Source organism: Phaenicophaeus curvirostris, chromosome 24, assembly GCF_032191515.1.
Source record: "Phaenicophaeus curvirostris isolate KB17595 chromosome 24, BPBGC_Pcur_1.0, whole genome shotgun sequence".
NCBI classification, from domain to species: Eukaryota; Metazoa; Chordata; class Aves; order Cuculiformes; family Cuculidae; genus Phaenicophaeus; species Phaenicophaeus curvirostris.
Genome location: NC_091415.1, coordinates 5,149,822 through 5,177,560, shown reverse-complemented (window position 1 = coordinate 5,177,560; position 27,739 = coordinate 5,149,822). Strand labels below are relative to the sequence as shown.

The window sequence follows — 27,739 nt, the reverse complement described above, 5'->3', positions numbered from 1 at the left end:
CCAGCTCAGATGTGGAGAAGCAAGCAGGGCAGCAGCCTCCACCCCATGGCTCCTTCCCTGGGAGCTGGGGCCCAGAGCCATGCTGTGATAGTGTGTGTTAATTCCAGTTGTAATGTGAAGATGATAGTGGGTGCTTCCCTTTATTATTATTTTAATGGGATATTTTCCCATTTTACAGTTGAAGAGGAGAAAAAAAATAGTAGAATCATTGAATGATTTGGGTTGGAAGGACTTCAAAGCCCATCCAGTTCCACCCTGTGCCATGGGCAGGGACACCTCCCACTGGATCAGGTTGCTCCAAGCCCCATCCAACCTGGCCTTGAACCCCTCCAGGGATGGGGCAGCCACCACTGCTCTGGGCAACCTGGGCCAGGGCCTCCCTGCCCTCATTGTGAAGAATTTTCTCCTTATGTCTAGTCTAAATCCTTCCCCTCTCCAATTTAAAGCCATTCCCCCTCCTCCTTCACTCCAAGCCTTTGTGAACAGTCCCTCCCCAGCTTTCTTGTAGCCCCTTCAGGCACTGGAAGCTGCTCTAAGGTCTCCCTAGAGCCTTCTCTTCTCCAGGCTGGACAAGCCCAAATCTCTCAGCCTGTCCTCGTGTGGGAGATGCTCCAGCCCTCGGATCATCTTTGTGTGCAACCTGCCCAGGTCCTCTGCTCTCCTGCAAACCAGACTGTGGGCAGCCAGTGGGTTTGGTGCCAATTCTAAAGGTGGACGCCTTGAAAAAACCAACTCCACAAGCAGTGCCGTGGGAAGATCTCCAAATCCTGGAGCCCAAGAGCCCCTGTAAGAGGGTTTGCAGGTTTGTTTTGTCTTTAGTCAGATGTTATAACCTGTGGTTTCTGCATAATCTTGTGTTCAAGTTATTTGGTTGCTGAAAATAAAATTTGCTGTTTCTCTGATGCTTTTCTCCTGCCGCAAACCCCTTCTAGCCGTGGTTGGGCCATCAGGAAAGGATGGGGACTTCTGCTGTGGCTGCTGATGATGCTGGTGGTGCCCTTGCTTTGGGATCTGGGGAGGTGGTGACCCTCCATCAGGTCCTTCCCACACCCCACTTGCAGCGTGGCAAACAGGAAACGTGTGAGCACCGGCAGTTGAGTGCAACCCGAAAACGGAAAGCCGCCTTGAGTAAGAGAGAAAATGAGAGCTCGGGGCAGGTCGGTGGGCGGCAGCATCACCCTTGGGGCAGGACCAGCATCCCTCCTGGCCCAGGGAGCCTCCTGAAACAGAGAGTCCCTCTCGGCACGTGGGGAAGGTAAGCTTTGCTGCTCGGGCATCACCTTCTCGTGGGAGGTGTCCCTGCCCATGGCAGGGGGATGGAATTAGATGATCTTTAAGGTCCTTTCCAAGTCAAACCATTCTATCATCACCTTAAAACACAGAAAAGTAAGGGAAAAAAGGGAGTTTTCTCACTGTTGGGTGAGCTGGAGGGGCTTTTTCTCACTGTCTTGGGGGGATGGTGGCCAGAAACCTTTTTCAGATAGCTGGGAGCAGCATGGGATGCTTCACAGGGGAGACAGCTCACCAGAAGTCGGTGATGCCGTGGGTTCCATGCTCAGCCAGGGCTACGGGATGCGCAGTTGCGGTACTGGCCCCGTTCCTTATTCTGTGTCTCTGTTGCGTGGGGCCTCAGCTCACCCCTGGGACCAAGGAAGGTAACTGGGGGCTTCTCAGCATCTTAAACAACCTCACCTACCCCCCCAGAGCTCCTGCTTCTGCTGTCTTAGAAGCTGGGACCACTGTAAAGGTACCCAGGTTCCGTCCTTGGCTTGCTGGGTGTCCTGTAGGACTCTAGGAATTCCTCAAGACCCTCTTGTGTCCACGTATAGCTACCAGATAGTGCTTGTGCGTTGGGCTTGAAGGACAAGGGGATGTTTTTGGGGCCTGTTCCCATGCTTCTGGTGCACCTCACTTGCAGATTTGCTGTTCACATTGCAAAAGAAAAGGGACAGACCCCCAGCAGCCAAAGGAGGTCCCTGGGGTGGGAGCAGAAAGGCTGAGGCCATCAGACAGCTCGGGCACGGCCCTGGTTCTGCGCCAGCTGCTCTCTGTGGCCGTAGCTTCATCCGCTCATTGTTTTTTGGCTTCTCCACACAAAGAACAGCCCCTCACGGCGATGGCAAGGTGGCTGCTGACGTTGCCACACGTCCCAGACAGGGAGAGAGGAGCGCGAGGGTCCTGAGCTCACACCCCACAAACCAGGGCGAGCACGCAGGCGTGATGAGAACCTCCCCGAGGTCTCTCACAGCTCTCCCCGGAGGTGACTCACGGCTATGAAAGCTGGGGGAGGAATTATAAAGGCTGCTGCTGAGCTCTGAGAAAGTAGGTAGAACTTTTATTTTTTCCCCTAGACCTCCAGCATCGCCTTGGCTCATCCTTAGCTGGTGTCACCTCGTGGGTGGCCCTTGAGCCGTACTGGTACCTCGTGCATCCTCCATAGGCAAGGCAGAGTGTGAGGAGCTACAGGATGGGCTGGTGGAAGGAGAAGCCACTCAGCCGGTGGGTGCTGGGCTCACAGCTGATGAGGACGATGTCGAGGCTCTGTTTGCGCTGTGCAATCAGAGATAAGCGTCTCTCTTCCTATTGCCACACACCGAGGCACTTCACAACAGCCCGAATGAATATCCAGCTCAGTCCCCCATCACCATCTCTCACCTCATCAAAGATCTCAAGCAAGGAGAGAGCCAGCTGAGGCTCAGCACCTCCCAGTTTCCCCCTTGACAGGAGTAAAACGTCATCAGGCTCTGGCAGAGGCTGCCCAGGGAGGTGGTGGAGTCCCCATCCCTGGAGATGTTTAAAAGATAGATGGACGAGGTGTTCAGGGACATGGTTTAGGGGCAGATAGGAATGGTTGGACTCGATGATCCAAAAGGTCTTTTGCAACTTGGTGATTCTATGATTCTATGAAACCAGGAGCCATGGCCGAGCGCCGGGGAGGCACCAAGGGCCGGCGCATGGGCTCCAGCCGGCGCAGACAGCTGCGTGAAGGCTCCAGTGAGGCACCGACAGCAGCCCCTGGCGAGGAGCCACCGTGGGCATCAGAAATGGTGCAGAAGGTGCAGGACTTCTTCAGGGAGCAGGACAAGGACCAGGCAGGGTTTGTCACCCGCTCGGACATGAAGGTAAGGGATGAGGATGTTTTTTCAGAGTGGGTAAGGTTGGAACAGGTCCAGAGGAGGCTATAAAGATGATCTGAGGGCTGAAGCACCTCCCGTATGAGGACAGGCTGAGAGAGTTGGTGTTATTCAGCCTGGAGAAGAGAAGCCTGCAGGGAGATCTTGGAGCAGCTTCCAGTATCTGAAGAGAGCCTACAAGAAAGTTGGGGAGGGACAAGATGAGGAAGAATGGCTTTAAACTGAAAGGGGGAAAATTTAGATGAGACATTAGGAAGGAATTCTTCACGATGAGGTTGGGGAGGCCCTGGCCCAGGTTGCCCAGAGCAGTGGTGGCTGCCCCATCCTTGGAGATGCTCAAGGCCAGGTTGGATGGGGCTTAGAGCACCTTGATCCAGTGGGAGGTGTGGAACTGGATGGGCTTTGAGGTCCCTTCCAACCCAAGGATTTTCCTCTGATTTGCTTTGTTCTTAGAAATTGCAGCAGGAGGATTTCCCATGCAGCACAGAGGAGCTGGAGCTCATCTTTGATGGCCTGGATGCTGCTGGCACTGGGAGGTTAAGAACCGAGGAGTTCACTGCCGGGCTCTGTGAGTGCTGACACGCTGCCTCCAAGCAGCCTGGGCTGACACTGGATGCAGTCCGAGTGCTTTCCTACCTGGAACCTAAAACATTCCCCTTGCTGGTGGCCCAGAAACTATCCCCGTGCCGAGCTTTCAGCCCACGGCTCACCTGATGAGGGGTCCTATTGTGCCAAAGGGGCTTCTCAAAGCCATGGGGTGGGAAGCGTCAGGGCTTGTGCTCAGTTGAGCGCTGAGGTTTTGTTGTTTTGTTTTTTTTTCTTGTCAGGTCAGTTCCTGAACTCCCAACAAGCTGCCAGGGATCATCGCCGGCGGAAAACAGCATCACGGAGGCTCCGCTTGGTCCTCCCCAGCCCAGTAGAGGTGGCAGACAGCGAGGAGCAGAGACACTTTGCTGCATTTATGGAGCAGCTGGGCACAGACAACATCTCTGAAGAGTAAGCCACCCTGGTTTAGCACCCGTGGGTGTCCTGCAGGATGGGGCAGAGCAGCCCAAGGGGGAAAACGCTTGTGGCAAGAAGTCCCCAAGCAGGCAACAAGCCCAGAAAGGGCTTGGAGGTGCCTTTGCCCCAAGTGCAGGAGCAGGGGAACAGGATCATGGTCACCCCGATGCTCATCTCTTCCCCCAGGACCACACCTCCCCAACAGTGTGAGCTGAATGACATGGGACCCCATAGCATGCCCGGCTTTTGGGGGGCTCTGGTGAGATGCTCACCACAAAACCCCCCTCTTCCTGCAGAAAGGAGATCTGGCAGCTCTGGGTGAAGCTCCGGCAGGACGAACCCCAGCTCTTGGGCAACCTGGAGGACTTTCTGGCCAAGATGAGGCACCGCATCCAAGAAGCCAGGAGCAAGAAAGAGGCTTTGGAGGTGACCCTGAACAAGTGAGTCACCCCAGGGCAGAGGACAAGGGTGGGATAGGAGAGATGAGGACAGGGATGGGCTTCTCAGCCCAGTTGTGGAGATGTATCCAAGGAGGGAGAAACCAGTGTGCTTTCTGCATCTCCGTCAGTGTCTGGAGCAGAGGTTTCCCTGGGAGCTAACTTTGTGGTGGGGCTCCCTCTGCAGTCACACATGGGATGACCGAAGTGCCAGACTTGGACTGCTGGCCACGTCCTTGCTGGCTGAAATCCTCTGGCAGCAGCCTGCAGGCTCCCATGGGCAATATGAGATCTCAGGGACCTGCACCCACTGCAGGAGGGTCTGACCACCCTCCTGGCCTTGCTGTCCCTGGCAGGTGTGTTGCTGAGCACGACAAGGAGGTGCAGCAGCTCTGCGAGGCCCTGGAACAGCAGATCCGGCAGGAGAAGCAGCGGCTGGAGCAGAAGGTGAGTCACCAGCTGCTCCTGTCCCCTTGCCACCCATCCTTGGAGGGACTCCAGCACCCTCAAACCCCTGTGACATCTCCCAGGCGGGTGAGTAGGTGCTAATATCCTTGTTGCCATCCCAGAGCATGGCCCGGAGCCACCAGCACGGTGTGGAGCTGCAGCAAGCGCTGGATGCCAGCGAAAGGGAGGTGCAACGCTTGGTCACGGCGCAAATGGAGGTGAGATAGCTCCAACCTCTGCTCCCCTGTCATGTGTACGGGGTCCGTGGGCCATGCCTGTAGAAGCAACATGGTGTTATACATCTGATCTCAGTCTGTCCCCACCAGCTCTTGATGCAAGGTGTCACCTCACCTAGGGCCTCTCCTTTGCCACCACAGCCTCATGCTTTCCTCAATCTCAGTGCATCCAAGTCGAGTTCCCTACCCACCACTCTCGACAGGGGTCAGAAATTCAGCCACAGGTCAGGAGGAGTTGGTAATCCATAATAATCCATAATAATGTTCAGCCTGGAGAAGAGAAGGCTCCGAGGAGACCTTAGAGTGACATTCCAGTACGTGAAGGGGCTACAAGAAAGCTGGGAAGGGACTGTTCACAAAGGCTTGTGGTGATAGGATGAGGATGGATGGCTTTAAATTGGAGAGGGGCAGATTTAGGCTGGACATAAGGAGAAATTTCTTCACCATGAGAGTGTTGAGACCCTGGCCCAGGTTGCTCAGGGAAATTGCGGTTTCCCCATCCTTGGAAGGGTTCAAGGCCAGGTTAGATGGAGCCTTGGGCAGCCTGATCCAGTGGGAGGTGTCCCTGCACATGGCAGGGGGGTTGGAACTGGGTGATCTTTAAGGTTCCTTCCAACCCAAACTATTCTATGATTCTATGATTTTTGCACTGGGGTCCTGGTGGGGTGTGAGTGTCCTGGTTGCCATCCCGCAGCTGGAGACGCGGTGCCGCAGCCTCCGCAGCGCGCAGCAAGCCACCAGCACCGAAAACCAGCAGCTGGAGGAGAGCAACCGGGAGCTGGAGGACCACCTGCAGCACCTCCACCAGCAGCTCCAGCAGACCCAGGGGCACCTGCAGACCGCAAGAGCTGCAGTGGCTTGGGAGCACGTGGAAGAGCTCAGGTGAGTAGCTGAGTGATGGGCATCTGCTCCTACGTGGTTCCGTCTGCGCACTGCAGCGGATGGGGAATGAGTTTGATGGGTCTCAGCCATCATGGGGCTTGAGTGGTCTCCATGGTGCAGATTAATCATGGTTTGGTGTGAAAAGCATCAGGGAAATAAGCCAGGGCTATCAGCACCTGGCATTGAACCTGTCCCAGCAGAGATGGGAACGTCCTTTGCCTGGAAGAACCCAACGAAGACCGATCCAAGGGCTGCGGGTTTTGTTGTCCCTCTCCAAGGCTGGGGACAACCCTGGGGCAGGGATGGATGTGGTGAAGAGGATGCATTTTGAACCCTGTGCTCTGTGTTTGCAGGGACAGAGCGGTGGCAGAGCTGCCTGAGGAGACACCAGTGTCCCCACAGGTACTTCAGCTGAGTGTGTGGGAACGGGATGAGATGTCGAAGCTCCAGGGCCTTGTGCTCCTCAGTTCATGACTGCTGGGGAGCCCAAGAGAGTGGTTTGGGTTGGAAGGGACCTTAAAGACCATCTAATAAAGAGCACAAGGTGCTTCTGCAATGCCTCCCCTAAAAGCTTCCTCAAATTGGGTTGGCCCTGCAGGTTCTTGGGAAGGGAGGAGACGGCAGCACCCTCCTTAGTTCTGGTACCCCCAAGATTTTGAGTGGGTACATCTGGATACCAGTCCGTGTTCAGCATCGTTTCAGGTCGATAGGCTCCCTCACCAAGTTTTTTTCCTCTCTTTTTCTTCCCACCCCATGTACTGCAGATGAGTCTGGCGAAGAGTGAAAAGTACCGCTCCAAGATGCGGATCAGGCTGGGGTCCCAGGGCGGCGAGCCCAAAGCCAAGAGCACCCACCAAGTGTAAGGAAACCTGGGCAACATCTTCTGCATTTGCTTGTGCCCCCGAGGGCTGTGAGCTGGTGCTGAGCGCCCAAATCGTCCCCTCTCCCCAGGCAAAACATGAGGTTTAGTCCCTTTAACACTCCTTCTTACCCACTCGTCTCTCATCCCAGACATCAGATCCCTTGCCCCAGCTCTTCACCTTGCGCTGCTCCCTTGGCTCAGGCACTTGTTGTGTCTGATCCAACGGCTGAGGGTTTTCTTTCCATCTCTGATGACGTGAAGGCAGAGCCTGGGAAGAGGCACCCTCACCCACTGGGAGGATATGGCCCCGGCTCTGTCTTCCTGGGTGTTCATCCCCCTTTTTCCTGTCCCCATCGCTGCCTGTGTGAACCTCCAGTACCCCTGGAGGGTGAATAAAATCAGGTTTGGAGAGAGATGGGGGTGGAGAGATGACCAGAGCCCCCCCTGGTACTGGCCCAGGTAGATGGGAGGAAGCTGGAGCCCAGTTTAGGGCACTGAGCTGACCCTCCCTGTTTTCTGCCCTTTCCAGGGTTTGGGAAATGCCGCTAGCAGCAATAAGCCATTTGGAAGCCGTGCGGAGAACGAGCTCCACAGAAGACGACCCCTTCCCAGAATTTCTGAAAGAGGAACGCTTTTCTGACCAAAGCTCTTTGCTAAGAGAGATGAACGATGCGATAGCAGCTCTGAGCAAACCGCTGGAGCCCCAGGCACCAGGTGCACCCCTTGTGCCAGCGGATGCTGCTCCTCACCCCAGGGACGATGCTGAGACCCAAACTGGGCTGGAGGCAGCCACAGCCTTTGCCCCAAGCCCTGGGGTCCTGCAAGAGGTCCTTCTTGGCCACGTCTCTCATGAGCTGTTTGAAGGAGACCTGAAGGAGGGACCAGCCACAGCTCATCTTGGTGCTCCAGACACAACACGGGCTGGTGCGTCTGTGGGAGCCGGGCCCTGCAGGGCTCAGGAGCCGGGAGGAGAGCAGGGAGAGAGCCCAAAGGAGGCATGGGGGATGTTAATCCCTCAAGAAGAGGGAGCTGGTGTGAAGAAGCTGATGTTAAAGGCAGCTGAGCATCCACAAGGAGCACCAGCAGAGAGCGTGGAGGCAGGAAAGCTGATGGAGATGAAGGGAGTAGGATGGAGGCAGGAAACAACAGGTTGGGAAAAGGCACGGCTCCCTGGAGATATTGAGGAAGTGGCATTAAGCAAAGGAGAAAATTCAGAGGCAGGTTTGGGACCTCTTGAGGCAGGTCTAGCAGCAGGATGGCATCTTGTCACAGGTGAGCTTGGCCCGGCTGTGGCTCGGGAAGAGTGTGCAAAGCCCCAGAGCACAGGGCTGGGGGGAGAAGCTGATCCACCATCAGGACGCTCCGAGAAACTCACAGTAAAGCCTGGAGAGCACCTGGAGCCAGAACCACCAACCTGGGGGTGGGCGCGAATGGGAGCAGCCCAGGGGGATGGAGCCCTCCCTGAGATGACAGTGGATCCTGGCCCCAGGATGCTGGAGGAAGAGCACATCGGTGCCAAGAGCTTAGATGCCATCGTGCCAGCAGCTCAGCACGGAGGGAGCAGCAGAGCTGGGGCTGAGGAAGGGGAGGTGGAGGTAACGCAGCCCATGGAGGCAGAGCCGCAGGGTGAGTTTGCGATGGGAGACGCAGCGCGGGGTGGGACTGCAGGCACGGAGGTGCTGCCTGTGCCACCCGCCGATGGGCAGGAAGGTGGAACGGGAACAGAGGTGCAACTTCGGGAGGCCCAGAGCTGCGATGTCAGCGTGCGGCTGCCTGCAGAGGTGGGGGCAGCTCCGCAGCCCCCAGGTGAGCCTGGCTCCCCAGGGACAGAGCAGGGGCGCAGCGGGGCTGCAAGGGTGGAACCCCTGGAGGACGACGACAAAGCAGAGTTAGGGCCTGGGGAGGGTCCTTCCCCAGCAGAAACACCTGCAGGGGGGGCAGATGTGGGTGGGCTGCTCCCAGTTAATGCCCAGGCTCTAGAATTGGTGGGGACAGAGGAGTCTTGGGCGCACATGCAGCTGCGTGAGGGTCCCAGTCCAGAAGCCCCTCTAGGAGGGGGGGACCATGCAGCCTTGCAGCTCGGGGATGAGGGTGAGGATGGGGGACGAAGGCAGAGTGAGCGAGAGCTGCCACCTGAGCCCTTGGTGGATCTGTGTGGGGCAGGGTTCAGGCAGGGAGGCAGGGCTGGTGCAGAGGAGCAGCCTAGAACTGAGGCTGATAAATGCAGCGCTGGCACGGGGGATGCTGCTCCTCTGCCCCTGGTGTCATTTTGGGGGCAGAAGCCAGGATTGGAGGAGGATGGAGAAGTACATGATCCAGAGGAAGAGCAGGAGCTGGAACTGGTACAGGGAGAGGGTGCCAACAAAGATGGACTGTGCCTGGTTAAGGCTCAGAGCCTGGAACTGGAGGAGGCAGAGGAGGCATCCCGGGTAGATGTGCAGCTGCATGGGGATCTTAGCCCAGAAACCCCAAGGGGAGAGGAGAGTGGGGCTGCCATGCAGCTCGCAGAGGAGGCTGAGGGTGGGGGACAAGGGCAGGGTGAATGTGAGATGCCATATGAGCTTGATCCACAAGGAGAGGGAGCTGGTGCACACGTGCAACCTCAGGAGAAGGCTGTAATCCTGGAGTCAGTGGAGGACCAGAGCACTGATGCCAACACTCAGCTGCTTGCAGAGGCTGTTGAGCTCAAATTGATCCCAGGAGGGAGCACGGAGGAAGATCTGCAGCCTTTGAGTGAAGCTGGTTACCTGGGGAGAGAGCAGAGAGTGAGCACGGCTACAGATGTGCAACTCCAGGGTCAGATGGATAAACCAGAGTTAGTGGAACTGATAGAGGCAGAGGACTTTCACACGGGCACGCAGCTATGTGGGGGTCAGAACCCAGAAACCCTGCAGGAATGGGGGGACTGTGCAGCTGTACATCTTGTGGAGGAGGCTGAGGATGGGGGACCAGGGCAGGACAAGCGTGGGCTGCCACAGGAGCACGTGCTTCATCCCCATGGATTGACCATCAGGGAGGGAGAGGGGACTCCTGAAGATGTGCAGCCCTGGGAGGCTGTAACCCTGGAGTCACTGGAGGATCAAAACACTGATGCCAACACGCAGCTGCTTGCAGAGGTTCTTGAGCTCAAATTGACCCCAGGAGGGAGCACGGAGGAAGATCTGCAGCCTTTGAGTGAAGCTGGTTACCTGGGGAGAGAGCAGGGAGTGGGCATGACTGCAGATGTGCAACCCTTGGAGCAGGTTGATAAACCAGAGTTAGTGGAATTGGTGCAGGCAGAGGACCTTCACGTAGAGACACAGCAGGGAGATGGGGCTGGTGCTGGTGTGCAGCCTTGGGAGGAGGCTGTACTCCTGGACACGCTGGAAGACCAGAGCTCTGATGCAAATATGCAGCCACTTACAGAGGTGGAGGAGCTCAAATCAACCTTCGGAGGGAGAGCAGAAGCAGATCTGCCAATTCTGGCTGCAGCTGGGATGCAGAAAGGGGAGCAAAGCCAGACTCCTAGTTCAGAGGCAGGTCTGTGCGCAGCTTACACTGCAGATGCATTGGAGGGAGCTGCTGGTGCACCTGTGTCCTCTCCAGGTGAGGCTGCTTCATATCCCGCATGTGCTGATGCTCCTGAGGGTCCTGGGCTGGACACAAAGCTGGGAGCACTCCCTGATCCTGATGGGCAGATCCTGGGGGATACCCGGACACTGGAATTACAGCAGGGAGAAGGGGCTGCTGCAGAGAGGACGCCCTTGGATGAAGCTCAAGGTCTGAAAGTGGGGCAGGGAGAGAGGTTGGAGGCAGGGGTGAGGAGTTTCTTGGAAACTCAAGGTCTAGGGCTAAAGCAGGACCACGGTCATACTGCATCTGCGTTGGGCCCCCCAGTCTCTGAGGTGGCACTACAAATCAGCATGTTAAAGCTGGAAACGATGATGCAGGAGGATGTTCTCGTTCCAGATGTGTGGCGGCTAGGCTCTTCAGGACAGGCAGCCCAAAACGAGCTTCAGGAGCAGGTCTCGGCACAGGCAGATAAGGTGAGGCTTGGCATTGCTTCCCAGTGGCCAGAGGAGAAGCCACCACGTGTGATGGAAACAGAGCAGGTAGCTGTCAGACCTGCTGAGCCTCCAAAACAAGAGGTGCCACCAGCATCAACCCTTCACACGGCGGTCCAACAGGAGGAAGATGCTGGGAATGATCAGCTGGGGATGGTCCTTGGAGACAGCTCACTGGAGGATGCAGCAAACAGCAGCATGCAGCCTCCGAGGCAGCTCCTGGGAGGAGAGAGCAAAGACCTCAGTGTTGGTCAACAGAAGAAGCGAGAGGCTGGGCAGCAAACGAGCCAGGAAGGCAAGCCCAGCCCAGGAGCTGTGACTGCAGATGGGGCAGGAGCTGCCCCAGGGGGTTCTCCTGAAGCCTTTCTGGAACCAGACCACCTCTACAACGTGCTGTTTGTTGGGGACTCCCACGTGGGCAAAACATCATTCCTGTACCGGTTGCATGCGGACACCTTCAACCCGCACCTCACCGCTACCGTAGGTAGGTGTCCTCCAGCTCCTCTCCAGCACCCACTTGGGTCACCACTGCAATTCCCCTTCCTCCACCCCGCGAGCTGCTGGTGAGCATTACACCCACCTTACAGCTCACTCCAAATGTGCTGTACAGCCTGTCACCAAGGACCAAACAGGACCACCAACTTCACCCACCCAGACAGGCAATGCTGGTCCTCCTTGCCCTCTCTAGGGCACCATTGCCAATGAACCTTGTGCTTTATGTTTGCTTTCAATTCCGTTCTCCCCTCTTAACCAAGCTGGTTTTATTCACCATAAAATTAGAGACCTTGCCAAAATCCAGCCGTTAAAGATCTAAAAGCTGGAAGTTCATTGAATCATAGAATCGCTCGGTTGGAAAAGACCTTTGAGAGCATCAAGCCCAACCATCCCTGTCCACTACTAAACCAAATCCCTACGCAATTCATCTACCTGTCTTTTAAACAACTTCAGGGATGGTGACTCCACCACCACTCTGGGCAGCCTCTGCTGGTGCCTGAGAACCCTTTCAATGAAGAAATTTTTCCTGATGTCCAATCTGAACATCCCCAGGTGCAACTTGATGCCATTAAGTTCACTTGGCATCTTGAGCTGCAGCCTCAGACCACACCTGCACCATGTGCTGTCTTAACCCACCCTCTGTCACAAGGATGAACTCTACAGTGTCAAAATATCCCTTTTTGTGTCTCCTAGGGCTGGATTATCAAGTGAAAAACCTCATTGTGGACAACAAACACTTTGCTCTCCGCCTGTGGGACTCAGCTGGTCAAGAGAGGTGAGGTGCTGTGCTGTCTGCTGAAGGAGAGGAGCCGGTGGGTTTCTGGGTCTGGTAGGTTAGTGGAAATCATAGAATTATAAAATAACCAGGTTGGAAGAGACCCACCGGATCATCGAGTCCAACCATTCCCATCAATCACTAACCCATGTACCTCAGCACCTGGTCCACCCATTCCTTAAACCCCTCCAGGGAAGGGGACTCAACCCCCTCCCTGGGCAGCCTCTGCCAGGGACCAATCACCCTTTCTGTGAAAATTTTTTTCCTAATGTCCAGCCTGAACCTCCCCTGGCGGAGCTTGAGGCCATTCCCTCTCGTCCTGTCCCCTGTCCCTTGGGAGAAGAGCCCAGCTCCCTCCTCCCCACAACCTCCTTTCAGGTAGTTGGAGAGAGCAATGAATGGTTTTGGCTTTGCTAAGGAAAAGAGGGCTTGTTTAAGGAGAGACTGTACAGTATGTGATCTGATAAAGAAGAAAAGAGGAAGTAATTGAGATAAAAATAAGGACATAGGCTGTTTGTATGGCTTCTGTGATCAGAATAGGAAATAAATCTGGGGTTTGCCTTCTTTGTAGACATGAATTCCCAGCCTTCCCATTGGGATTTCGGCTCTCTCCTAGGCAAAATCTTCCTAGACCGTACTGGTGACCATTTCCACTGCACACAGGTACCACAGCATCACCAGGCAGTTCTTCCGGAAGGCAGATGGGGTTGTGCTGATGTACGATATCACGTCAGAGTATTCCTTCTCGGATGTGCGGTATTGGCTGAGCTGCATCCAGGTGGGTGGAATAAGAAAACCCTCATTCTGTCTTTGAGGTCTGGGAGCTGGCGGTGACTCTGCCATCAGTGTTTCTTCATCTGATCTCTGCCACTGGTTTGGGATGGACATCTAGGGGTGGCCAAGCATTTTGAGAAAGGGCATTCTACTTCGCTTTCATGGAATCATAAAATCATAGAATCACTAGGTTGGAAAAGACCTTTGAGATCATCAGCTCCAACCATACCTGTCCACTACTAAATCATGTCTCCAAGCACCTCATCTACCCATCTTTTAAACACTTCCAGGGATGGGGACTCCACCATTTCCCTGGGCAACTATGTTCCAGTGCTTGAGAACCCTTTCTGTGAAGAAATTTTTCCTAATATCCAACCTAAACCTCCCCTGATGCATTAAGGCCATTCCCTCTCATCCTATCACCCATCACTTGGGAGAAGAGCCCAACACCCACCTCTCCACAACCTCCTTTCAGGTAGTTGTAGAGAGCAATGAGGTCTCCTCTCAGCCTCCTCTTCTCCCGGCTAAACACCCCCAGCTCTCTCAGCTGCTCCTTGTAAGACTTTGGTTAGAAAAGCATTTTTCTTGGAGGATTTAAATTCAAGTACTGACAATTTTCACACTCTTGCAGTGTTTCCTGGGGTAACGTGTTGAGAGGATCATTATGGTATATATCAACCTTTTAAAAATTAAAAACTAGTGCAGAGGAATGGAAAATGTTGGAAGTGAATTTGATAACACTCTTAAATCAAGAATCACTTTGAGCCTTGGGAAAGAGGAGGTGGCTTGTGTCTTATTGAAAACATCAGAGATTTTCAGTACAACATCAGTGTTGAAAAACATGAGAACAAAATGGGATGTCACCTTGTTCAGTGCCTGTAAATCCCAGCCACAGCATCTTCCAGATGGTTTGTGAAGACAGTGTGGCTGGCTATGATTTGAAGGAGATTCAGAATCCTGATCCTCCCCTCTTTAAATGCCCAGGAAGGAGCAGAAGATGGAGTTGCTGTTTTGCTTCTTGGGAACAAAACCGACTGCGCTGCAGAGAGACGGGTCCCTACGAAAGAGGGGGAACGCTTGGCCAAGGTATGTGCCCGGCCCCGCTAAAGCGTGCTAGCCACCCATGTTAGGTGAGGGCAGGTAAGGATGGATACCTCCCACCTGAGGACCAGGAGAAAGCTGAAAGCCCTTCAGCAGTCTTTGTGCATCAGCGGGTGGCAAAGTGATCTCTGAACCCATCTTTCCTCATTCCTTGCCTTGCTTTCCCCTTGCCATTCTAGTTTTGACTCGGCACCACGTCCTGGTAAAACCATTTATGGATCTGGATCTATAAATTAGAACATTTTTAGTTCTGCTTATCTTTCCTGTGAAGGGTCACGCATCTTTCCAGCATTGTATAAAGAAAAAAACCACTAAGCCCCTGTTTTAAAAAGACTAAAATGCTTTAATTACAGCTAATATCTTCAAGCATAGATGGATAAATGGATAACACAAATTCAGTGAGAAGAATTTCACCTTTACCAATTTAGTTTCAAAGCTGATGGGGTTTAGGCCAGTGTCCTTTGACCAGTTTTATCAATGGAGGCAACGGGACAAGGATTTCAATGCCTTTTCTCAAAAACCAGTCACTGGCAGGCACAAAAGGCCCAGGAATATCTAGTTATGTCTCTGTATTCACTCCACTAACCAGAGGGCATCGCATCTTGTTCTGTCTGCAGCGTCAATCCTTTTCTCGACACTAAATGTTGGCATTGTAGCTATTGGAAAAGTTGAATTTCACCCTCACATTCCAGTAAATAAGCTATTGAGTTCTTTATTTCCTTGAGTTCTTGTTTCCCCTTGACTGTGACTTGACCCTTGGCTGTTTACTCCCATATTAAACTATTCCAATGCAATGATATTCCATTTTTATTTGGCCTCTGTGATTTCCAGGAGCATCAGCTCTTGTTCTACGAATGCAGTGCTGCCTCAGGCCACAACGTCTCCGAGTCCATGGTCAGCTTAATCAGGTAAGGCATGTGCTTAGGTTTCGACAGCTGCCCTGCATTTAATGGGCTCCCTCCCTGCTTTTTAAACTCTAAATACTCATATTTGCAACCCCCACACGAGGCCAGGCTGTGAGAGTTGGGATTGTTCAACCTGGAGAAGAGAAGGCTCTGAGGAGAACTTCTAGTGACCTTTCAGTACCTGAAGGGGCTACAAGAAAGATGAGGAGGGGCTGTTCACAAAGGTTTGTAGTGATAGGACGAGGGGCAATGGGGATAAACTGGAGAGGGGCAGATTTAGACTAGACATAAGGAAGAATTTCTTCACTATGAGAGTGGTGAGGCCCTGGAACAAGTTGCCCAGGAAAGTTGTGGCTGCCCCATCCCTGGAGGGGTTCAAGGCCAGGTTGGATGGGGCTTGGAGCCCCTGATCCAGTGGGAGGTGTCCCTGCCCATGGCAGGGGGTGGAACTGGATGGGCTTTGAGGTCCCTTCCAACCCAAACCATTGTGTGATTCTACATTGCTCTCACCAGAGACTCTATGTGCCCGAACATCAGGGAGAATTCAAAGCAGCATTTGCACAGCTGGAATGAGCTAGAGAGAAGTGCTAGATGTCATCTCCTGAATAGTCAGCATTTCAAGGAGATTAATAAAACTTGTCTCAGGATGCTGCTGATTTCTCCCTGGGTTGGCTGAAAGAAATTGTCTGTGATTTGATTTAGGTTGGCATTTTTAGCAGAGCCTGCGGTTCTCGAATCAAGCTGAGCTGGAAAGTTCCTAACCTCCTTTCAGCTATGCTGAGCTGCCTTTGCCAGTGCTTGTCAAGACAAATAGCTCAGCAATACAAAATATCATAGAATCGTAGAATAGTTTGGGTTGGAAGGGACCTTAGAGACCATCCCGTTCCAACCCCCCTGCCATGGGCAGGGACACCTCCCACTGGATCAGGTTGTCCAAGCCCCATCCAACCTGGCCTTGAACCCCTCCAGGGATGGGGCAGCCACAACCTCCCCGGGCAACCTGCTCCATTGCCTCCCCACCCTCATAGTGAAGAAATTCTTCCATATGTCTAGTCTAAATCTGTCCCTCTCCAGTTTATCCCCATTGCCCCTCGTCCTATCCCTCCAAGCCTTTGTGAACAGCCCCTCCCCAGCTTTCTTGTAGCCCCTTCAGGTGCTGGAAGGTCACTCTAAGTTCTCCTCAGAGTCTTCTCTTCTCCAGGCTGAACAACCCCAACTCTCTCAGCCTGTCCTCGTACGGGAGGTGCTCCAGCCCTCAGATCATCTTTGTAGCCCATATATATTTATGGGGCAAGTACCAGGCTAATTTGCTTCCTTTTCTCACAGGATGCTCAAAGTTCATGAAGATGAATTGAAAAAGAAGGCAGAAGAGGTCCCAAAGCCATCCCAGAAGAAAAAGGGCTGCTGTTGGTGATGGATAGACCCCCCTGCTGCGATCTGGAACTGCAGTGGCAGCCAGAAAAGCATAAAACCAGCCCTCAGACACTGTCACTGCTTCCCATGGCTCTGCCTTGGAAGCTGAGACCAAAAGCCGCTGCGGAGGAGCTGGCCGTCACCTGGCCCATTCCCCACCCGTCTCCTGCCATGATCCCAGAGCAGATGAACTCTCCTAAAGACTTGTTGGGAGACTTTACCACTTTCTTTTGGAAACAAAGGACAGGCTGAGGAAAGAGGCAGCAGAGGAACCCAGCTGAGATGCTGGAACAATACTGGAAGCAGCAGGGAGCCAAATCGAACCTTGGGATACAAGAAATGAATAGCAGGAGTCACTCAGTGGTTGAAACCAGGGAGGTTAGGGCCTGCGGTGCCCCTGTGCCCTTTGCTCTGACTTTGCAATCTGATCAGATTTGATCTGGAACAGTGAAATACGCAATATATCCTAAATCATAGAATCATAGAATAACCAGGTTGGAAAAGACCCACCGGATCATTGAGTCCAACCATTCCCATCAATCACTAACCCGTGTCCCTCAGCACCTCATCCACCCGTCCCTTAAACCCCTCCAGGGAAGGTGACTCAACCCCCTCCCTGGGCAGCCTCTGCCAGTGCCCAATGACCCTTTCCATGAAAAATTTTTTCCTAATGTCCAGCCTGAACCTCCCCTGGTGGAGCTTGAGGCCATTCCCTCTTGTCCTGTCCCCTGTCCCTTGGGAGAAGAGCCCAGCTCCCTCCTCTCCACAACCTCCTTTCAGGGAGTTGCAGAGAGCAATGAGGTCTCCCCTCAGCCTCCTCTTCTCCAGGCTAAACACCCCCAGCTCTCTCAGCCGCTCCTCATCAGGCCTGTTCTCCAGCCCCCTCACCAGCTTCGTTGCTCTTCTCTGGACTCGCTTCAGAGCCTCAACATCCTTCTTGTGGTGAGGGGCCCAGAACTGAACACAGGATTCGAGGTTTGGTCTCCCCAGTGCCGAGTCCAGAGGGAGAAGAACCTCCCTGGCTCTGCTGGCCACGCCGTTTCTGATCCAAGCCAAGATGCCATTGGCCTTCGTGGCCACCTGGGCACACTGCACTTGGTAAGCGTCTCCAATAAGGCAAAGTAAAGCTAGTTTTTCTCCTTCCTGGCTCATCGTGCCGGTGAGCAGTGACGGGTCTTGATAGAAAACTGCTAAAAACCTTGGCTTAAAAGATTCCAAAGCCCTGAGAGCACATTTAGGATAACAGAAGGAGCCCTGGGGTGGGTGGTATGTGAGCAGATAAATGCTTGCAAGATCTTTTTTTATTGCAGATTCTTGCCCCGTTGCAGCAAATCTGAGGATGCAGCAAGCTGTTTTATAAAGTACCGGATGGTTTTGAAAAGCCAGGGTAAAGAATCTGAAAAAGTATATATTACAGTTTCAAAGGCTTTTTCTTTTTGCAGCTTGGTGCCAAGAACTATGGATTTTTTTTGCAGAGAAAGAGATGCTGAGTGAATAAACAGCAATACAAGTGTTATATTTTAGTATTTTTCTCCATCACACGGGTTGCCGCATCCTCTAGCAGTTCAGCAGATGTATTTAAAGACGGTGCTCCCATGAGATTCGGGGGAGAAAATTCTCCTCAGATAGGTTTGCTTTTGCTGCCTTATTATTTATATTCTGGCAAAGCATAGTGGCCTGGTGGCGTCAGGATGGTGCAGGAAAAAGTTTTTATTTGCTATGAAAAAGAAAGTGTTGATGTCCCCAAGGCTAAATCCTCCCATTAGATGGCAGCAGATGCAGCAATTCCTTTAAACTGGGCAATATTTGTGCTGCAAGGAAAGATCAGGGAGTTTGGACAGGGCCCAGAAGAGGGATCCGCAGAAGAAAAGCTTCAGAGAACAGCAGGCAGAAAAGGAATGTCTCAGTCCACTGGACATTGGGTCTAGAAAAAGGATTGAGTTCATGCCCAAAGGTGTCGCATAAACCAAGTGCTACTCCGCTCCAGACCTCCCCTCCAAACTTGGCAATGAATTTTTCATTGACAGGTTGAGAGAAACACCAGGAAGGCAACACAGTAGGTTGGAAAACATGATCAGCACAATGCAGTCAAAAGCATCTTTCACCTTTAATAATTCATGATCCCAGCAGACGTTCCCACCCCAGAATAGTAGAATCATTGAAGGATAGAATGGTTTGCACTGGAAGGGACCTCAAAGCCCATCCAGTTCTAACCCCCCTGCCATGGGCACCTCCTACTGGATCAGGGGCTCCAAGCCCCATCCAACCTGGCCTTGAACCCCTCCAGGGATGGGGCAGCCACCACTGAAAGCTGGGGAGGGGCTGTTTACAAAGGCTTGGAGGGATGGGATGAGGGGCAATGGGGATAAACTGGAGAGGGGCAGATTTTGGCTAGACATATGGAAGAATTTCTTCAGTAGGAGGGTGGGGAGGCCCTGGAACAGGTTGCCCAGAGCACTGGTGGCTGCCCCATCCCTGGAGGGGTTCAAGGCCAGGTTGGATGGGGCTTGGAGCCCCTGATCCAGTGGGAGGTGTCCCTGCCCATGGCAGGGGGTGTGGACCTGAAAGGGCTTTGAGGTCCCTTCCAACCCAAACTATTCTATGACTGGAGACTTTGTGCCCTCTAATGAGGAGACACTTGTCCCCTCAATTCTGTCAACAGAATAGACTACGGAAGAACATTCCCTAGGTAACCTGTGTGCCAAGGTGCTCTGAACCACCTTCCTTTAGCTTTAAACTGTAAATGCTTCTTTTTCAGAGGCGAGGTGGGGCGGGGATGCCTGGGCGGGCTGCTGTTGGGCTCTCAGGGACACCAGGGGCTGCGTTCTGGATGATGGTGGCATCTCAGGAACCCTGGGGGGGCTGCGTTGTGGATGATGCCGAGTCCTGGGGACACTGGGGTTGCTTTGGGCTCTGGTGGGTGCTGTGAGGTTACGGGGTGGGGGCTGCACTGTGGATGCTGGCGGGGTCTCGGGGACAACAGGGAGCTGCTTTCTGGATGCTAGTGGGGGTCCTGGGGACACTGGGGATGCTTTAGTCTCTCGTGGGTGCTGAGGTTGCAGGGGGGCTGCATTGCGGAGGCTGTTGGGGCCTCAGGGACACTGAGGAGGGTGCATTGTGGCTGATGACAGGGTCCTGGGGACACGCGGGGTGCTTTGGGCTCTGGTGGGTGCTGTGAGGTTACAGGGGGGCTGCATTATCGATGCTAGTGGGGGTCCCAGGGACTCCAGGGGTCCTTTAGGCTCTTCTGGGTGCTCCGAGGACACCAGGGTGGGGGGGCTGCGCTCTGAATCCTGGGACTCAGGGACTCCGGGGGTGTTTCAGCCTCTCGCGGGTGCTGTGAGGACACGGAGAGGGTTTCGCTGTGGATGCCGCTGGGGTCTTACGGGCCCCGAGGGGGCTGCGCTCTGGGATCCGCGCCCCCCCCGCCCCCGTGCCGGCCCGCGGCGGAACTAGAACCGGAAGCGGAAGTGGCACCGGAAGCGGCACCGGAAGCGGCGGGGCGGGCGGGGCCGCCTCCCTCGCGGGCGGAGCCGCAGCCGGGGCGGTGGAACGGGGTGAGCTGGGGGGGCGCTCCGGGCACGGGGGTTAATCGCCCAGGGGCCGGGCTGGGGCTGCTCTGCCTCCGGGAGGAATAAAGGCGATGCCCTCCGAGGGGGGGGACGTTACCCGGGTGATGGGGGTTCGAACGGGTCCTGGGGGGTCTGAAGGTGTTTGAGGGCGCAGGTGGGTGCAGGGAGGGAGGTTTTGGCCTTCCCAGGGTGTGTGTGTGGGTGCTGAGGGCTTCAAGCAGGTCTTGGAGGCGTCTGAAGGTGTTCGTGGGCTCGGGTGGGTGATGGAGAGGAGGTTTTATTGTTCCCGGGAGGGGTGTGAGGGCGCTGGAGGTTCAGGTGGTTGTTGGGGGCTCTGTGAGTAATGAGGGGGTTAGGCAGGGGATGGAGACGAGTCTCAGGGTGTTCATGGGCTCGTGTGGATGATGGAAGGGACATCTTCTCGTTCCCAGGGATTCTGAGGGTGCAGGGGGAGGTGAGGGTGCTGGGGGCTCAGGTGGTTGTTGAGGGCTCTGTGGGTAATGGGGGGGGGGTTAGGCAGGGGCTGTGGGGGGTTCTGAAGGTGTTCATGGGCTCAGGTGGGTGATGGGCGGAACGTCTTATCATTCCCAGGAGTTCTGAGTGTGCTGGGGGGTGTGAGGGTGCTGGGGGTTCAGGTGTTTTGTGGGGCTCTCTGAATAACGAGGGCGTTAGGCAGGGGATGTGGGAGAGTCTCAAGGTGTTCATGGGCTCAGGTGGGTGCTGGGAGAGAGGTTTCAGTGTTCCCAGCGGGGTCTGAGGATGCTAAGAGGGGCTTCAGGCAGGTCCTGGAGGGGCCTGAAGGTGTTCATGAGCTCAGGTGGGTGCTGGGGGAGAGGTCTTAGAGGTCCTGGGGCTATTGGGGGCGTCACGGGGTAGAGCCCTGAGCAGGGCAGGCAGCACTATTGGTGTTATAGCAGAGAATATGGGTTTATTTATATCGCTGTGCCAGGTAGCAGCAAGGTGAGCAAGCTTTCCATTTGACAGGCTCCTCTGACAGTGATTCTCTCTCAATATTGACCCCTACGCAGGGCACAGGCAGCTCAGTCAGGGTTAGAGCAGAGAGTGTGGGTTTATTCATATTGCTGTGTCACTAGCAAGGCGATCGAGCTTTTAAAGACTTTTCTGACAGCGATTCTTTCTAAATACTGAGCTTTCTAAGTCCCACCACTCAGCCGTGCCTTGGGTTTGTGGGTAGGACTGGATGCTTGGCTGGAAAACCAGCAGGCCGGGTTCTATTGCTGTCTATGCTTGTGGAGAGAGTTGTTTAGTCCTCCTTGGGTAGTGGAGTTCGTCAAAAATAGCGCTAACGTCTGAGTTCCCTCCTTGCAAAGCCTATCTCTGAGGGGCTGCTGTGACTCCTTCAGTGCGCGCATCTGACGGGTACAGTAGCCTGTTGGGATTGCTTTGTCAGTGTGTTGTGATAAGAAGGGAAATAATGAGTTTTTTGGTTGGGTTTAAGGCGTCATCTGTTCTCAAAGCAATGTGAGAGCCTGCTGCCGTGTTTCCCAGCTGAGGACGTGGGTTACTGTTGATTTTGCCAGGAAGCAGCGTTGGTTTTGGTGTCTGTGTGACTCGCAGGGGTTGTCTGCAGAGGGGTTTGCTAAGGGTTGAATACAGATCCCCAGAACTGGGATCTTTTAAGGTCCCTTCCAACTCAAACCATTCTCTGTTTCTATGATTTTATCGTAGCGGGATGCTTCTGCTGTTTGGAAAGGGGGAAACTGCTGTGTTTGACAGCATTTCTGTAAGGATAATTGTTTCAAGTGGTTCTAAGCAGGGGAATCTTGCTGAATCTGCTGGAATTGAGCTCAGGAGAGCTTTACAGGTGAAAGCTTTGGCACACAGGGCCATGGGGAAACTAGATAACCTTTCAGACCGTTTAGCACACTGGTTGCAGTGTCAAGGCAACTAAAGTGATCATAAAAGCTGGGGAAAAAAGGCATTTGATATCCTGCAGATATGCTAGCTCTTGCTTGTTGTATGGATCAGGGTATTACATAAATGAAAGAGTTAGTAAAGCAATTTATTGTATTTATAGAGCCAAGTGTGTGCCAGGTGTTTTACAGACAAGAAGAAAAGGTCCCTGCCTTGGAGAGCTTAGGATCTATAATGAGATATTATTGATGAAACCTGCTTTGGGGCAGCTTTGCCAGCCCGTGGGGCTGCTCAGGTGGTAAGATCTGGGACAAATATTTGCATGGAACACAAGGAATGGCTGTAGAATAGGGCCAGGAGCTAATTAGCCTGGTAATGTAGTGCAGCGTGTTCTCATTGCGTGCTTGGGGTTAGGTTTTAATTTGTTATTTTACTCTTCTGATGTTTCTAAGGCTGTGGCTAGATATTTGACACTAATGTTAATGTAACATCTGACATGAACTGCTTGAGTTGGATGTTTAGGCAGCTGCTGACCAAACAAATAGGAGTTACTTTTCAGCCAGATCATTTTCCTGATCTGATTCACCATGTGACCACATAAACAAATGTGCAAGAGCAGAACAGGGAGCTGAGCCTGTGGGTAGAAGAGTGACTGCTGAAGCTGGTAGTCCTGTTGAAAAGTGGTTTTTTTTCTGAAATTACACCCTAACGCTGCAGAAAAAAGATATTAAAAATGCAACTTCTTGAGTTCTGACTGCTTGCAGAAGCCCATAGTTTAGGGGGAGAGCTGTCTGCTGGTTCTTTAGCAGCAAATAAAATTTAAAGTTTGTCTGCCTAACAGAGAATCTTATTTTTCGCCCCATACATACATATAGAGCTGATCTGTCACGTGGGAGCAGCCAGAACGAGTTACGCGGTGCTTGTCAGCTTGTTATTGAGCGAGCAAACCAGATTTGTGCTTTTAAAACGCAGGCTGTGCTGTAGGTGTGTGCAGAGAGGACCTGTGTGAAGTTAATACAAATCTTGCAGTGCAGCGAGAGGCTTTGCAGAGCGAGGTGGGTGAAGCAGCACGTGGGATCCAGAACCTGGAGCAAAAGGGGACAGGGGCCTGATTCCTGTTGCCAGCTAAGAGCGGGATATGCTGGTTGTGCTGCTTGTGTTTTCGTGTGTTGGTCCCCCCTTGTGCTTTCCAGGGCAATTCATCGCTAAACTGTGTCTCCAGAAAGACTTTTCACTTGTCACACTTTGATCTAGGTTAGCGTTTTCCCAGCTCAGAAACAAGAGGCAAAGCAAGACCTCACAGCTGCTTTCTTTCCTCAAGCAGTGTTTTTTCCAAGCCTAAATGTCTCTCTGACAATGGGATTCTCAACGTTGGCAGCTATTTGCTTGTCCAGCAATTTCTTTGCATCTTTTCTTTAGCCCATCTGCCGCTCTCGGTATCACGAGGCTCTGCTTTTGTGGCAGGCAGGGGGGGCGGTAGAGGAATGTGTTTCTTTTTTTAGCATCTTAATGTTGATCACTTATAGGTGTGTTCTTACAAGCTTCCTTGTTGAAATGTCATGGTGGGAAATAATTTGCTGTCAAATGCCATTTTGTCTCTGCCTGGCGTTCACAATACAGTTCTTGCTGTGGTATTTAGTTCTGTGGCATTTCTGCATGCGAATGACCTGCAGGCAAACTTTCCAAGGAACACAGGAGCTTTTGTTGCCTGCAGAGCATGCTGCTATCACGTTACTATTACTCAATTATCAGTTGGCCTGGACATAGGGTTGCGAAAATTTAAACAAATTGTAAGCTGTTGAACTTTGCCCCACGCATGCTGCTTATTGCTCTGTCCTGTTCTCCTTCCTGACAGGGGATTTGATGAAAACAAATCTACCCTAAAATAAGCGACTGAAATTATAGCGCGGGAGAGCTTAGCTTGGCTGCTGTATGTGATGATCAGCTTTGTATTGCTGGCTCTTGTACTGGGTGAGCAATCGCTTTATGGGATGGATTCATTTGGAATAGATGAATAAATGGAGTTTCATTCATTTCTGGGAAGCTTTGTTCATTTACATAAGCTGCGAATCTCAGCTGGTTCTTCTCTTGTCGGGAAATTTCACGGCTTCTTTCAGTCCCTGGGAGATTGAACCCGCAGAGACTGTTAGGACTGCAGGGAAGCGTTGAGCCTTTGGCTGCAAACAGGTTTGCTTCGGGAAGCCTTCCTCCTTGCCTAGACGTTGCGATGTTCCTGTGATCTCTCCGCACGCGCTGGTGTTGAGCTGTATGGCTGGAGTGTGTTTTCTGTTAACGAACTGAATCTCTCCACAGGGATTTTTCATCAGAGGCCATGGAGCTTTTGGCCAATGAGCTCAGCATCTATGACAAGCTATCGGAGACGATTGATCTGGTGAGGCAAACTGGCCACCAGTGTGGGATGTCGGAAAAAGCCATTGAGAAATTCATCAAGCAGCTCTTGGAAAGAAATGAACCCCAAAGAGAACCTCCGCGGTACCCTATCTTAGTAGCTCTCTACAAGGTAAGATGTCTTTTGTGTGTGTGCAGACTGTCTGAGGGTCAGAAGTTCTACTTTTGCACCTGAGCCTTTTATTTCCCATTGCATTTTCTTGATGAATTTTTCCGAGTCCTTTATTTAGAAAGCTGTGAAATGTAGCTTCCTTCATCACACGCGCTGGTTTGAAAACGGAAGACTGAGATTTGAAATTGCTTCTGTGTGTTGAAAGTTTAACATGTCAGCACCTTTTTCTCCTTAAATTAGTAAGAAGTGAGGCTTTTGAATTGATTCTTTAGGCAAAGATTCCCAGTGTCAGCAATCTCATTGAAAATGTGAGGAAGGAGGGAGATCATTGAAGTTTAGGGATGAGTAATGAAGAGCTCCACCTTCTGTTTCTGATGCTGTCACGAGTTTCTATCTGTCTTTATTCTCCATCTAGTCTATAAAATAAACCTCTTGCCATGATGCTTGATATAAAAAAATGAGACCCTTAATTAAATAACACTGTAAAAAGTTTTGCAAAGCAACTGGAAGGATGCTGTTGTTAGGTTTGAAATGTTTGGTACAGGGATGGAAACCTTTCCAATGGCATAATATTCAGTAATATTTCAGAGTCATCTTTATAAAATCATCACAATGGTTTCTGTTTAGAAAAAAAAATCCAAGCTTTCTTCCTCATGTCCTATAAAAAGCTGTAAAAGGAGGCAGCAGGACAGGAATCTGGAAGCTTGAACTTTCAGCTTCTGTTCTTGGTTTTGCTCTTGATTCACTTTGACTTTGGCTGGGGAGAGAAACACATCACGTCATCTCTTTAAGGCTTATTTGGGATTCTGCTCTGGAGGAGGGAGCTGGTGCCAACTCTGCCAGTGTTTCGAGGCTTGACGGATGTTTGCAAAAAGCCTTGAAAACCTTGTGTAAGAGGTATGGCAAAAGCACAAGCTTTTATTTGGTTAGGTGGGAGGAATCGGAAGCGGATGATCCTCATTGCTCTGACCCTGGATTATTTGCAGTGCTAAGATATAAGGACAGAGTTGTGTGGCTTGAGTCTGAAGGCTGGTTAATTTGTCCTTGGATGGCTGTAACAATCAAACTGAGTAAGAATTCTCTGTACATAACTAGCATTGCAATTGAACACTGAGCCGCAGCAAGTGTGTTCTTCTTGCAACACCCAGGCACAGCCCTTTGATACCAGCCAGAAGGTGTGTCCTGTTTTAGAGACATATCAGCTCCCTGCAGTATAATTAATTATGTCTCTGTTGTCTCTCACAGGGCGTGCTTACACTGGGACTGGTCTTGCTGACTGTTTACTTCGTGATCCAGCCATACAGCCCTCTGCCGCCTGAAGCTCCACTCTCCAGAGCCCATGCCTGGGGCTCCCTCGTCGGTCACATCCGCCTTCTCTCTCTGCCTATTGCCAAGAAGTACATGCTGGAGAGTAAGGAAATGCTTTCTCTGCCCTAACATAAGCCTAGCAAGAAATACCAAGTAAAATATCAGCCATGTGAATCATTTGAGTGTCTTCCTGAGCACTGAATAACAAACGTGTTACTGACCTGGCACCATGGCTTTCTCTTTTTCCTTAAAAATAGCATCCGAAATTCTAACTAGGGCGCTTTTCCTTCCATTCACTGGGGCTTAAGCACATTTTATCTCTAACGTCACCATTTTGTTCTCACACATTTTCTGTTCCTTGCTTTTAACACCTTGGGTTTTCTCTTCTACAAGAGTTCCCATTCCTTCCAGAGTCTCTGCAGATTTGAGGATCGCACTGAGATAGCTATGCTGGGTAAATGTTACCCTTTTTCTCTTTCCCAAGCAAGCAGGCAAAGCCAGTTTATTAACCAAATCTTTATTTGTGAGCAAAGTGTAGAAACCTCAATATGTGACCCTCCTTAAGGAAAAGTACTTTTTACCAACTGGAGTACTGGGGAGGGACTGTGCGCTTGAGAGCGAGGGTGTTTATAGGAGTTAACGTAACACTAAGGGCAACATATGTGCATGAGGAAGCTAGATAAGTGGCTCCAAATGAGGTGGTCCCATCACAGGAGGGGAACATAACAGATTTTCCGAGACTGGCATAATAGAAATGGAAAAGTTTGAGTAGGTCTCATTCCCAGATAATCGTTTCCACTGATTTAGACTGGCACGTGGGCGTAAGCATGGCCTCTGCCTCTTTGATAAAACACAAAGGCTGTCAGGAATGATAAAGCAGTGAATTATTTTGAGCGAGGATGTGGCACAGTGTTGATCGTCTGTTGGTTCACTGTAAAAACAAACTCCTGTATCCATGCCCTCAACAGGTTTATATTTAGCTTCAGCAGTTCATTGTATCAGGGTTGTCTGTTCTGGCTCTGACCTTCCTGCCGTAGCTAAAAAAAGGGTGCCCTGAAATGCCAGCACCCGTTCTCTGTGTTCTCTGTGTGTCTCCCTCTCTTCCGCTGACACATGGGATTGCTGTTGTCTGGGTTGGTATGGGTGGGATGGGGCATCCCTCATTGTTCCTCTCCTTCCTTAAACGCTGGAATCCCTCCCAGGGAGGAAAAAACAAAGGCGAGGAGATGGCTTTGATAACCACTTGACAAGAGCAGCCTGCTTATGTACCTTAGACGTGGGTTTGTGCGCACCCCTATGCTTCTGTATGGATAAGGAAACCAATGGGAGCTTTAATACTTGTATTTGTTCAGTCAAATTCTGTTCAGAAAGTTGCCAGGTTCTTCCTTCAGATGCTGCAGGGCCCCCTTGGACAGGGAGAGCGCAGTTCCTAGGGGCAGGAGAAGCTTTCTAGGACAGAGGCTGCCTGAAATTATGAGCGTCTTGCTCTGAAGATAAGAGAAGGGGTGAATCTGGGCTACTGCTGAAGGGGTAGGAGACAGGGAATATCCAAAGGAGCAGGGGAAAGGGGAACGGAAGGACGGATGGAGAGGAGGGATGTGAGGTTGTTGTTTCAATGCATATAAAACTTCTCATGCCTCCAGAAGTCCCGGAAATGTTCTGAAGCGATGAGCAATAGGCTGGGCAGCAAGCCAGCTCTGGGGAAAGGACGGTAAGGAGGGGATGCGGCAGTTCTCATGCTGTTTTTCCAGCCGTATGAGGCTGTGGTGAATCCAAAGTGACTCCCAATTAACAGAGGCGCTACAGATGACTGGGGTAGCTTTGATCCTGCCGCAGCAAAAGGAACGGGACTGGACCCTGGGTATTTGAATGTGAGAGGGCAGCACCCAGCCTGAACCTTGGCTGAGTTCCTTTGGGAATCCCTCACATCCTGGCTTCCTGACAGGCAGCTGTGGCC

General features: G+C 52.2%; 2 protein-coding genes across 7 annotated transcripts in view; both read left to right on the top strand.

Annotated features, from left to right (window-relative positions):
* Nucleotides 1-1,105: 1,105 nt before the first annotated feature.
* RAB44 (RAB44, member RAS oncogene family) lies at nt 1,106-17,325 on the top strand. Of its 5 annotated transcripts, XM_069875729.1 has the most exons (18): nt 1,106-1,255; nt 2,914-3,122; nt 3,588-3,702; nt 3,962-4,130; nt 4,433-4,576; nt 4,930-5,020; nt 5,143-5,238; nt 5,951-6,138; nt 6,492-6,540; nt 6,903-6,997; nt 7,530-7,924; nt 10,949-11,025; nt 11,167-11,527; nt 12,232-12,313; nt 12,977-13,091; nt 14,072-14,173; nt 15,020-15,096; nt 16,420-17,215. In XM_069875729.1, exons 2-18 carry the CDS (start codon nt 2,919-2,921, stop codon nt 16,505-16,507), a joined length of 2,448 nt encoding a protein of 815 aa, XP_069731830.1. In that variant the 5' UTR covers nt 1,106-1,255; nt 2,914-2,918; the 3' UTR covers nt 16,508-17,215. The 5 variants fall into 5 exon arrangements, 4 of the variants coding, with proteins under 4 accessions (XP_069731830.1, XP_069731829.1, XP_069731828.1 ...); XM_069875728.1 differs by having other exon boundaries at nt 10,949-11,527; nt 16,420-17,214; XM_069875727.1 differs by lacking the exons at nt 1,106-1,255; nt 2,914-3,122; nt 3,588-3,702; ... (6 more) ...; nt 6,903-6,997; nt 7,530-7,924 and having other exon boundaries at nt 7,932-11,025; nt 16,420-17,325.
* Nucleotides 17,326-20,000: 2,675 nt separating this feature from the next.
* C24H6orf89 (chromosome 24 C6orf89 homolog) overlaps nt 20,001-27,739 on the top strand; it is a 146,870-nt gene continuing 139,131 nt past the window's right edge. Inside the window, exons 1-3 of one of the 2 annotated variants that reach the window (XM_069875803.1) lie at nt 20,001-20,063; nt 24,267-24,474; nt 25,720-25,885. In XM_069875803.1, the coding sequence (XP_069731904.1) occupies nt 24,286-24,474; nt 25,720-25,885 (355 nt within the window). In that variant the 5' untranslated portion in view covers nt 20,001-20,063; nt 24,267-24,285. Of the gene's footprint in view, nt 20,064-23,773; nt 23,925-24,266; nt 24,475-25,719; nt 25,886-27,739 lie in introns of those variants that run through there. The other variant, XM_069875804.1, reaches the window with a different exon arrangement.